The sequence below is a fragment of the Salvelinus alpinus genome, chromosome 9 (assembly GCF_045679555.1).
Source record: "Salvelinus alpinus chromosome 9, SLU_Salpinus.1, whole genome shotgun sequence".
NCBI classification, from domain to species: domain Eukaryota; kingdom Metazoa; phylum Chordata; class Actinopteri; order Salmoniformes; family Salmonidae; genus Salvelinus; species Salvelinus alpinus.
The window spans coordinates 15,338,858-15,351,049 of NC_092094.1; the positions used below are offsets into that span (position 1 = coordinate 15,338,858).

At 43.7% G+C, this 12,192-nt stretch overlaps 1 protein-coding gene across 1 annotated transcript in view; it reads left to right on the forward strand.

Moving 5' to 3' along the window:
* LOC139584375 (leucine-rich repeat-containing G-protein coupled receptor 5-like) overlaps nucleotides 1-12,111 on the forward strand; it is a 31,057-nt gene extending 18,946 nt beyond the window's left edge. Inside the window, exons 7-16 of the mRNA XM_071416125.1 lie at nucleotides 1,394-1,462; nucleotides 1,552-1,623; nucleotides 1,763-1,834; nucleotides 1,961-2,029; nucleotides 3,211-3,282; nucleotides 3,415-3,480; nucleotides 9,326-9,451; nucleotides 9,595-9,721; nucleotides 9,832-9,913; nucleotides 10,483-12,111. Coding sequence (XP_071272226.1) covers nucleotides 1,394-1,462; nucleotides 1,552-1,623; nucleotides 1,763-1,834; nucleotides 1,961-2,029; nucleotides 3,211-3,282; nucleotides 3,415-3,480; nucleotides 9,326-9,451; nucleotides 9,595-9,721; nucleotides 9,832-9,913; nucleotides 10,483-11,504 — 1,777 coding nt within the window. The 3' untranslated portion in view covers nucleotides 11,505-12,111. The remainder of the gene's footprint in view (nucleotides 1-1,393; nucleotides 1,463-1,551; nucleotides 1,624-1,762; nucleotides 1,835-1,960; nucleotides 2,030-3,210; nucleotides 3,283-3,414; nucleotides 3,481-9,325; nucleotides 9,452-9,594; nucleotides 9,722-9,831; nucleotides 9,914-10,482) is intronic.
* The last annotated feature ends 81 nt before the right edge of the window (nucleotides 12,112-12,192 follow it).

A 12,192-nucleotide genomic window follows, 5' to 3' on the forward strand; every position in this document is an offset into this window, starting at 1 on the left:
AGTAGGCGTACTCGATTTAGCCACAGACCTCCCGGTCCGCCGGGTAGCCGTATTGGTCTTTTCAGACAAATAAAACGGTTCAAAATGGGAACACTGTTCGTAACCGATGCACAGCGCTTCTGAATCAAGTACACATACCGCCAACAGCGCAACACACACACACACACACACACACAAAAGGAGCGCAAGCCTTTATCGTTGGCTTTTCAAAATATTTGGTGATCGACTAGGAATGCCCTGTGGTCGACTGGTTGGTGACCATTGTCCTAGAGAAAAACTTGCTTCAGTCTGCTTTCCACCAGACACCGGGAGATGAATTCACCTTTCAACAGGACAATAACCTAAAACACAATGGCAAATCTACACTGGAGTTGCTTACCAAGAAGACAGTGAATGTTCCTGAGTGGCAGAGTTAGTTTTGATTTAAATCTACTTGAAAATGTATGACAAGACCTGAAAATGGTTGTCTTGCAATGATCAACAACCAATTTGACAGAGCTTGTAGAATTTTTAAAAGAATAATGGGCAAATGTTGCACAATCCAGGTGTTGAAAGCTCTTAGAGACTTACCCAAAAAGAGTCACAGCTGTAATCGCTGCCAAAGCTGCTTCTACAAAGTATTGACTCAGCGGTGTGAATACGTATGGTAATGAGATATTTCTGTATTTCATTTTCAATACATTTGCAAAATGTCAAAAAATATGTTTTCCCTTTGTCATTATGGGGTATTAAAAAATAATAAAAATCTATTCAATTCATTTGTAATTCAGGCTGTAAGACAACAAAATGTGGAATAAGTCAAGAGGTATGAATACTTTCTGAAGGCACTTCATGTCCTCACATGGTTCCAGGAAACCCCCCTGTACTTGATGTGTGTAAATCATGTTTAGCAGTACAATAGTCCCCTGCCCACGAAGGAGCAGGCAGGTTGTGAACTACTGTAAATCCTCCTCACCCTCCGCCTGGGAGCCAATCCAGACCTGACAGTTCTTAGCATAGACCTATAGGTTCCTCGGCATCTAGTTTGGACAAACAGGAAGCAGCCTCATTTACATTTACATTTAAGTCATTTAGCAGACGCTCTTATCCAGAGCGACTTACAAATTGGTGCATTCACCTTATGACATCCAGTGGAACAGCCACTTTACAATAGTGCATCTAAATCTTTTAAGGGGGGGGGGGGGGTGAGAAGGATTACTTTCATTTCATCTCATGTGAGAAAGAGGCTCTAATATGAGTGGTGTAAACTCTGGACAGAGACAGAGGGTCTGAAACCTTTCTGTACCTCACTGCAGCCATGAATTCTTGACAGGAAAGTAGAGTAAGGGAAGTTACTGTATCAGTGCCGACAACTGTAATAATTAATGTGTTCATTTTTTCCCCCGACCCTCAGAGATTTGAACTACAACGACCTTGCCATGTTTCCCACGGCCATCAGAGCCCTCCCTAACCTCAAAGAGCTGTGAGTGAAACTCATTACACTCCAGTGCTGCCACTTATAGAACAAATCACATTTTCAGTTATCTTAAATCTTAAATATTTGCCCTCAAGGAGTTTCCATAGCAACAACATCAGATCTGTCCCAGAACAAGCCTTCGTGGGAAACCCGTCCCTCGTCACAATGTAGGTGCTCTTGCGTCAACGTCCTGATGTGAAGTTGATCGTGAATAAGTAATTAATCATTATGATCGATTCACAATGATTCGATGAGTGAGGTAATTTTGATCCCGCAGACAATCGTGCTCTATTTCCTCTCTAACAGATACTTCTACAACAATCCCATCCAGTTTGTAGGCAAATCAGCTTTCCAGCATTTACCAGCGCTACGGATGCTGTAAGTCTCCATTATCCCTCTTCATTCTGTCCTACCTCCTTTGAGAAGAAGTAGATAAAAATTGAAGAAGAAAGCTAAGCAGGTGTGATTTTAAAATTTTTGTCCGTCTTTTTTGTTATTGTATAGATCACTCAATGGAGCCACAGATATCACAGAGTTTCCAGACCTCACTGGCACAAACAGTTTGGAAACCCTGTAAGTCTCAGTCCTCAAAAGTCCCTAAATACACCGAATACACCCCAGCTCCCATGAATCAGATTCAGCACATTAGCTAGGTTTCCATCCAATTGCAGACAGATTCTCATGCGAATATTCCAGAATCCACATAAAAGAAAAAATGTGCAGTTTCCACCAAATGGACTTGTTGCGGATAAAAACCAGTGCGTTATGAAGTAATGCACACTTAATGCACTTTTTTCACTTACTTCTGGATTTTGGCAATGAGGCCCTTTACCTACTTCCCCAAGGTCAGATGAACTTGTGGATACCATTTTTGTCTTTGCGTGCAGTTTGAAGGAACTTGTTAACTAGCATGTTAGCAGATACCAATAGACTCCATTAATTGTGCTAATGCTAGTTAGCATTGGCTTACAAAACTACCTCTAACTTCTTTCATACTGGACGCAGGGACATAAAAATGGTATCCATGAGTTCATCTGACTCTTGGGAAGCAGACAAAGGGCCTCCTTGCCAAAATCCCAAAGTATCCCTTTTAGTTTTAATGTACCAAATAAAAATAAAAAGTTCAATGTATTTCCATTTCTCACAAAAACTGTTGCGTTAAATAGCAAATGTGCCAACTCTGGTCTTGGCACGTGTGCTAACAGCTCGCAGATACAGTGCGGGTTAGCTAGTCTACATGAAGAAATTATTATGGATAAATGGCAGTCAAGCTTCGATCATCATGTCACCAGAATAAGACCCCCGAAAACAAAAACTGAAAATAGTAAAACAATAAATAAAAATACAAAAATGATAAGACCATCAATATTTATTGGAAAGGAGCGTCAAGCTCATCACTGTGCAAGTTCATCCTAACTTATTTAATCCTTAGCCTAATAAACTGCATGGTTTCCCGAGTTGTAGTGGGAGGACCACACACCATATTATCGACTGACTCCAAATTTACTTTGATGTGATGGCTATTATATAAACATTTGCGCATAAAGTCGTGTCCACCGCCATTTCCCGCATAATACATTTTACAGACATAAAAAGATCTGTAGACATTTATAAAATTACACCGAAATGTCCTGTTTACATCACAGCTGTTGTGATTTAAAAAAAAATCTATATGACTTTACTCGCATAAAAACTGTGGATGTAAATGTGGTTTGAGTCTGTCCTTTCTATGACCAAATTCTCTGTCTATTCAGAGCTGTCACAGGTACACACATCTCATCACTGCCAGGTACCCTCTGTGACCAGTTACCCAACCTGATACAGCTGTAAGTCCCTATACTGATTGACCAAATATCTTTTGATATTATAATATGTCTTGGTTCAGTATCTTAGAAATTAGATGTTGTGTTATCCTAAACATCATTTTAAATAAACAATAATGAACACTGTACCTGCAGGGATCTCTCCCATAACCTGATCCAGCATCTTCCCAGCTTCAGTGGCTGCAGAAAGATCCAGAAAATGTGAGTGGTTTCGTTACCATTATTGTTAGTCCTCAACCCAGCCATAAATACAATCCAGGGGACAGTTGTGATGTGTGTTGTTGTATTTAGTCACCTCCATCAAAACCATATCCACAAGGTCCCAGCAGACACTTTCCTAGAGCTGACTGAACTCAGAACCCTGTGAGTAACCTGGGCCATTTACACTTTACATACACATAGACATTGGCGCCTGACTTTGTCTGAAATTGTGGGTGCAAAATTATATTCAGTACCAGTCAAAAGTTTGGACACACCTACTCATTCCAGGGTTTTTCTGTATTTTTACTATTTTCTACATTGTAGACATCAAAGGCATCAAAGCTATAAAATAACACATATGGAATCATGTAGTAACCAAAAAAGTATTAAACAAATCAAAATATATTTTAGATTTTAGATTCTTCAAAGTAGCCATCCTTTGCTTTGATGACAGCTTTGCACATGTAACAGTGTTGCTTCCGTCCCTCTCCTCGCCCCAACAAAAGCCACGGCCCTTGCAGAGCATGGGAAACAACTACGTCAAGGTCTCAGAGCGAGTGACGTCACCGATTGAAACGCTATTAGCGCACACCCCGCTAACTAGTGAGCCATTTCACACTGGTTACACACACTCTTGTCATTCTCTCAACCAGCTTCATGAGGTACGTTCAATAGAGTTAACTGCACCTCAGATTGCAGCCCAAATAAATGCTTCACAGAGTTCAAGTAACAGACACATCTCAACATCAACTGTTCAGAGGAGACTGCGTGAATCAGGCCTTCATGGTCGAATTGCTGCAAATAAACCAATACTAAAGTACACCAATAATAAGAAGAGACTTGCTTGGGCCAAGAAACACGAGCAATGGACATTAGACCGGTGGAAATCTATCCATTGGTCTGATGAGCCCAAATTTGAGATTTTTGGTTCCAACCGCCATGTTTTTGTGAGACGCAGAGTAGGTGAATGGAGGATCTCCGCATGTGTGGTTCCCACTGTGAAGTATGGAGGAGGTGGTGTGATGGTGCTTTGCTGGTGACACAGTCAGTGATTTATTTAGAATTCAAGGCACACTTAACCAGCATGGCTACCATAGCATTCGGCAATGATACGCCATCCCTGTTGGTTTGCGCTTAGTGGCACTATCATTTGTTTTTCAACAGGACAATGACCCAAAACCCACCTCCAGGCTGTGTAAGGGCAATTTGACCAAGAAGGAGAGTGATGCATCAATCAATCACATTTAATTATAAAGCCCTTTTTACATCAGCCGATGTCACAAAGTACTGTACAGAAACCCAGCGTAAAACCCCAAACGGCAAGCAATGCAGATGTAGAAGCATGGATGACCTGGCCTCCACAATCAACGGGACTGCCGAGTGCTGAAGCACGTAAAAATCCTCTGTCCTCAGTTGCAAAACTCACTACGAGTTCCAAACTGCATCTGGAAGCAGTGTCAGCGCAATAACTGCTCGTCAGGAGTTTCATGAAATGGGTTTCCATGGCCGAGCAGTCGCACACAAGCTTAAGATCACCATGCGTAATGCCAAGCGTCAGCTGGAGTGGTGTTAAGCTCGCCGCCATTGGACTCTGGAGCAGTGGAAATGCGTTATCTGGAGTGATGAATTACACTTCACCATCTGGCAGTCCAACGGATTAATCTGGGTTTGGCGAATGCCAAACGCAACAGCATACAATGACATTCTAGACAATTCTGTGCTTCCAAATTTGTGGCAACAGTTTGGGCATGACAATGTCCCTGTGCACAAAGCGAGGTCCATACAGAAATGGTTTGTCGAGATCGGTGTAAAATAACTTGACTGGCCTGCACAGAGCTCGGACCTCAACCCCATCGAACACCTTTGTGATGAATTGGAACGCCGATTGCGAGCCAAGTCTAATTGCCCTACATCAGTGTCCAACCTCACTAATGCTCGTGGCTGAATGGAAGAAAGTCCCCGCAGCAATGTTCCAACATCTAGTGGAAAGCCTTCACAGAAGAGTGGAGGCAGTAGAGTGCAGCAAAGGGGGGACCAACTCCATATTAATGTTCATGATTTTTGAATGAGATGCTCGACAAGCAGATGTCCACATAATTTTGGTCATGTTTGATTGATCAAGATGGTGCCAACAGAGATGGTCGCCTCGCTTCGAGTCCTAGGGAAACTACACAGTATTTTGTTTTTTAATGTATTATTTCTTACATTGTTACCCCAGGAAATCTTAAGTCTTATTACATACAGCCGGGAAGAACTATTGGCTATAAGTGCGACGTCAACTTACCAACATTACGACCAGGAATACGAATTTCCCGAAGCAGATCCTCTGTTTGGACCACCACCCAGAACAATGGATCTAATCCCAGAAGCCATCCCAAAACAACGGCGCCGCAGATGGAGCGGACTCCTGGTCAGGCTCCATAGACGTGCTCACCGCTTCCGAGTATAGTACTTGCCAATGTACAGTCTCTTGACAACAAGGTAGATGAAATGCAAGCAAGGGTAGCCTTCCAGAGAGACATCAGAGATTATAACATCCTCTGTGTCACAGAAACATGGCTGTCTCTGGATATATTGTCGGGAATCGGTTCAGCCACCGGGCTTCTCCATGCATCACGCCGACAGAGATAAACACCTCTCTGGGAACGGCGGTGATGTATGCTTCAGGATTAATGACTCATGGTGTAATCATAACAACATACAGGAACTCAAGTCCTTCTGCTCACCCGACCTAGAATTCCTCACAATCAAATGCCGGCCATATTACCTCCCAAGAGAATAATTGTCAGTTATCGTCACAGCTGTGTACATTCCCCCTCAAGCAGACACCACGATGACCCTCAAGGAACTTCACTGGACTATATGTAAACTGGAAACCATATATCCTGAGATTGCATTTATTGTAGCTGGGGATTTTAACAAAGCAAATTAGAGAACAAGGCTACCTAAATTCTATCAGCAGATTGATTGTAGTACTCGTGGGGGTAATACACTCGATCACTGCTACTCTGACTTCCGCAATGCATACAAAGACCTCCCCCGCCCTCCCTTCGGCAAATCCGACCACGACGCAATCTTGCTCCTACCGTCTTGTAGGCAGAAACTCAAACAGGATGTACCAGTGACTACAACCATTCATCGCTAGTCTGACCAATCGGAATCTACGCTTCAACATTGTTTTGATCACGTGGACTGGGATATGTTCTGGTCAGCCTCAGAGAACAACATCGATCTGTACGCTGACTCGGTGAGTGAGTTTATAAGGAAGTGCATTGGAGATATTGTACCCACTGTGACTATTAAAATCTACCCTAACCAGAAACCGTGGATGGATGGCGGCATTCGCGCAAAACTGAAAGCGCGAACCACCGCATTTAACCATGAAAGAGGTCTGGGAATACGGCTGAATATAAACAGTGTAGTTATTCACTCCGCAAGGAGTGCCGGTTCAGGGACAAAGTGGAGTCGCAATTCAACGGCTCAGACACGAGACAAATGTGGCAGGGTCTACAGGAAATCACGGACTACAAGGAAACAACATCTCCACTTCGCTGACCCTCACACCCCCAACTCAATCATCAAGTTTGCAGATGACACAATAGTAGTGGGATTGATTAACAACTACGACGAGACAGCCTACAGGGAGGAGGTGAGGGCACTCGGAGTGTGGTGTCAGGAAAACAACCTCTCACTTAACTTCAACAAAACAAAGGAGATGATCGTGTACTTCAGAAAACAGCAGAGGGAGCACCCCCCTATCCACATCGAAGGGACAGCAGTGGAGAAGGTGGAAAGTTTTAAGTTCCTCTGCGTACACATCACAGACAAACTGAAATGGTTCACCCACAAAGACAGTGTGGTGAAGAAGGCACAACAGTGCCTCTTCAACCTCAGGAGGCTGAAGAAATTTGGCTTGTCACCCAAAACCCTGACAAACTTTTACTGATGCACAATCGAGAGCATCCTGTCGGGCTGTATCACAGCCTGTTAGGGCAACTGCACCGCCCTCAACCGCAAGGCTCTCCAGAGGGTGGTGTGGTCTGCACAACGTATCACCGGGGGCAAACTACCTGCCCTCCATGACACCTACAGCATCTGATGTCACAGGAAGGCCAAAAAGATCATCAAGGACAACAACCACCCGAGTCACTGCGGGGGCACACCGCTACCATCCAGAAGGCGAGGTCAGTACAGGTGCATCAAAGCTGGGACCGAGAGAATGAAAAACAGCTTCTATCTCAAGGCCATCAGACTGCTAAACAGCAATCACTAACTCAGAGAGGCTGCTGCCTACACTGAGAACCAATCACTGGCCATTTTAATAAATGGATCACTAGACACTTTATACAATACCACTTTAAATGTTTACATATCTTACATTACCCATATCATATGTATATACTGTATTTTATACCATCTATTGCACCTTGCCTGTGCCGCTCGGCTATCGCTCATCCATATATTTATATGTGCATATTCTCATTCACCCCTTTAGATTTGTGTGTATTAGGTAGTTGTTGGGGAATTGTTAAATTACTTGTTAGATATTACTGCACTGTCGGAACTAGAAGCACAAGCATTTCGCTACACTCGCATTGACATCTGCTAACCATGTGTATGTGACCAATAGAATTTTATTTGATATAGTGTATGTTCACCTGCCCAGGGACTGCAGATGTAAATTAATAAGCTAAATCTGGTGCAACACATCACTTATTCTGAGATTTGTTTTGTTGTACATTGTCCCTGACAAATAAACGTAATAAATAAATACTACATATTGCCTATTCAGCTCAAGCGAAACAATCCTGAACCACAGATTTCATATGCAGTACAAGTTATGATAGATTGACTCTCAAATCCAAATCCAAAATTGACTCAAATTAGCCTGGTTTGATGGTTTCCCATGTGAACAGCATCAACACTTATGATGTAGGACCATAATGAAAGACAGAATGAAATTATGTGGCCATTTTAATGTGAGATATTCATCTCACAATGTACAGCCCAAACAGAATGGCATTTGGTGTATACATGAGGAGGTATTGGAGGTCTTGGAGGGGTGTCATGATGTTGTCAGTGTTATTTATCATCATGACTAAACCAGTTGGACATTACAAGCATCTATGCCTAATCTGAATCCTAAAGAAACCCACCCTTCTTAGCAGACCTCTTTTTCTACACTTGACATTTCTGACAATACAATGTACAAATTCTAGCTTGGCATGGTAACAGGACAATAATGAAAGCCAGAAAGAAATTACTGTGTGATATTTCTTGCATTTCCATGACTGATCAAAACTTGTTTTATCATGGCTCTCTCTTGTCCCTCTGCAGCAGACATATAGTGAGCAAAATGTTTGTAACATCGAATCACAGTATCGAATTCGCAATACGTATAGTATCAACACCTAAGTATCGTGATATGGTATTGTGAGGTGATATGGTATTGTGAGGTGATATGGTATTGTGAGGTGATATGGTATTGTGAGGTGATATGGTATTGTGAGGTCTCTGGCAATTCCCCGAAGAATGTCATAACTTTTTCCCGATTACACATTTTTTGAAAGAACTACTCTAAAAGATGGGCATCGTTGTGTGTCTGTGTGTATTCCCTCGAAATGTAAATGATATTAAAGAACAAAAGAACAGTCTTTAAAACAGCCAGAACACTACACAGCTGATTCGAACAATCTTTGATTATTTGAATCAGCTGTCTAATGCTAGGGCAAAAACCAAAATGTGCACCCCAGGACAGAGTTTGAGAAACTCTGACAGACATGCAGACATACAATTGAAATAAAGTATCTTCTCTTTATCTGTGTTTCTTAATCCATTCCCTCAGTGACCTCAGCTCCAACCTGCTGTCCTCCGTCCCTATGGAAGGCTTTCAGGACCTCACACACCTCAGACTCGCTGGCAACACTGCCCTGAGACACACACTACCTGTCCAGAGACTACCTAAACTCAGGTAGGGGACAGAGTTAACGATTAAACTGGGCCCCTTTAAAACTATTTCAACTCAAGGTGAGACAGCGTGTGAGTGAATGTAGTGCAGTAAGTGTTATGGGGTTGTGTGCAGCTGTCTTACCATAAGCTATGCATTGTTCTCAGGGTAGTGGAGATGCCCTACGCCTTCCAGTGCTGTGCCTTTGTACCTGGAGAAAACTCAAAATCCCCCTACATCTGGAAAACGGAGAACATCAGTAAAGATCTCATAACTGGAAAGGAAATACACATCATAGCCAACCAAAGAACATACCTTCAAAAACCATCCTTGAAATATGTTTTGTGTTTTGTTTGGTGTATTAAGTGAAAGTAATGATTACTTACCATTTGCTTATAGAGGACGCTAGAGACCAGAATAACTTCCTGGTGGAGAGTGAGGTAGACGCCAGACCCCAGCACTCTGTCCACTGTTCCCCAGCCCAAGGTAGGTCTGTAATTGGTTTAATCAGGTGTGTTCATGTTAAGCTGGAACAAAAGCCTGCACACTCTGTAGGACCGTAGTGGATTCTATGCCCATACACACTCTGTACCTCTATAGGACCGTAGTGGATTCCATGCCCATACACACTCTGTACCTCTTATAGGACCGTAGTGGATTCCATGCCCATACACACTCTGTACCTCTATAGGACCGTAGTGGATTCCATGTCCATACACACTCTGTACCTCGATAGGACCGTAGTGGATTCCATGTCCATACACACTCTGTACCTCCTATAGGACCGTAGTGGATTCCATGCCCATACACACTCTGTACCTCTATAGGACCGTAGTGGATTCCATGCCCATACACACTCTGTACCTCCTATAGGACCGTAGTGGATTCCATGCCCATACACACTCTGTACCTCTATAGGACCGTAGTGGATTCCATGTCCATACACACTCTGTACCTCGATAGGACCGTAGTGGATTCCATGCCCATACATACTTCATTTGACACTGTCATGGATCTAATACTGAGGTAGTTGATTGACAACAGTTTGTCCCCAGGTCCGTTCCAGTCATGTCAGAGTTTATTTGGGAGCTGGCTGGTGCGAGTCGCTGTTTGGATTATCGTCATCCTCTCCTTGGTGTCTAACTCCCTGGTCCTGGTATCCATCGCCCTCTCCTCGAAGTCCACGACCTCTCCTACCCAGCATCTACTGGGAGTCCTGGCCTGGGTCCACCTCCTCAATGGCGTCTCTAGCGCCGCCCTGGCTGTACTAGACGGCATTTCATTTGACCACTATACTGATTATGGTGCGTGGTGGGAGGGTGGGCCAGGTTGCTGGATATTTGACTTTTTGTCAGTCTTCTCCTCAGAGGCCAGTGTCTTCCTGTTGACGGCAGTTGTCTTAGATCGTGGATGTACTGTCCGTGGCTCACAGTGGGCAGAGACTGAGGCCAGGAAGATTCCATTGGGGTGGGGGTGTGCTCAAGGTATCTCAGCTCTGTGTTGCTTCCTGGCTGGAGCCATTGCCGCCTTACCTCCCCTCACTATGGGTGAGTATGGGGTCTCCTCTCTCTGCGTGGCCTCTCCCTACGGACACTCTTCCCGTTTGGGCTACAGCTACGCCACGGCCCTGGTGCTGCTCAACTCCCTGTGTTACCTCCTGATGATAGCCATCTATACCAGACACTACTGCCACATGGACAGAGACACAGCAGAGAAAGAGGGAGTCACTGTCCAGGAGTACTCTGTGACCAAACTTATGGCCTGCCTCCTCTTCACCAACTGCCTCCTCTCTTTCCCTGTGACACTTCCCTCCTTCTCCTCCCTCCTCCAGCTCTCCAGCCCTAAGGTGGCTAAGGCCATCCTGCTGTTCGTGGGGCCCCTGCCCTCCTGTCTGGACCCCTTGCTCTACATGCTCCTCAGCCCTCATTTCAGGGAGGATCTCAGCAGGCTTCTCTATTGGACAACACACAGGCTAAAGAAAGGGCAGCGCCGCCCCAGTTTGTTCTCAGTGAACTCCGAAGACATGGAGAAACAGTCATGTGACGCCATGCAAGCCCTCGTCTCTCTCACACTGTAATTGGAAGAGGACGCCTAACTCCTTGCTGGTGCTAGTCCCCCTGCCCACTCCTATGTGTAGTACACCTCTCTCCAGACTCTAACCCAGGTGGCAAGCAGTGTCACTTCAGCACCACCACACTGTTAACAGGTTGGGGCATGGATAAGTCATCATGAGGTATAGATAACATTGAGGTGACCCTCAGATACATACACATGGAAGTGGTCTAACAGTGTTATTTTTAAGCAACTCTCGAAGTACTTGAAATATCAGTACATACACAGTAACTGTCACCATACTTCGACAATTATATGACCTCTGTGGAATAGTTTGTAAAGAATTATAATTGTTAATATTTTTGTTGCGTCCCTTTTTTCTAGGGATAAATATATATATTTTAAAGTATTTAGAAAGATTGGACCTCCTAGTTGATCTATGGTTTGTGAATCATCAGTTGGCCTATAGAGGAAATGTAATATTGTCAAGTCGTTTACCAAAAATAATATAACGCAAACACTAATGTAAGGACATGTTTGTTGAATGATATTACCAAATGTCACAGTAAGGTCAAATAAGTTTTAAATGTTGAGTGTTTGAAATGTGGGACGTATAAAGAAAATTATTTGGATCATGTTTGTTATTTATGGTCTGACTCCTATGTGCTTGATGGAACATATTCACATCTGTTTTCACTCTAGTTGAGAAGGTT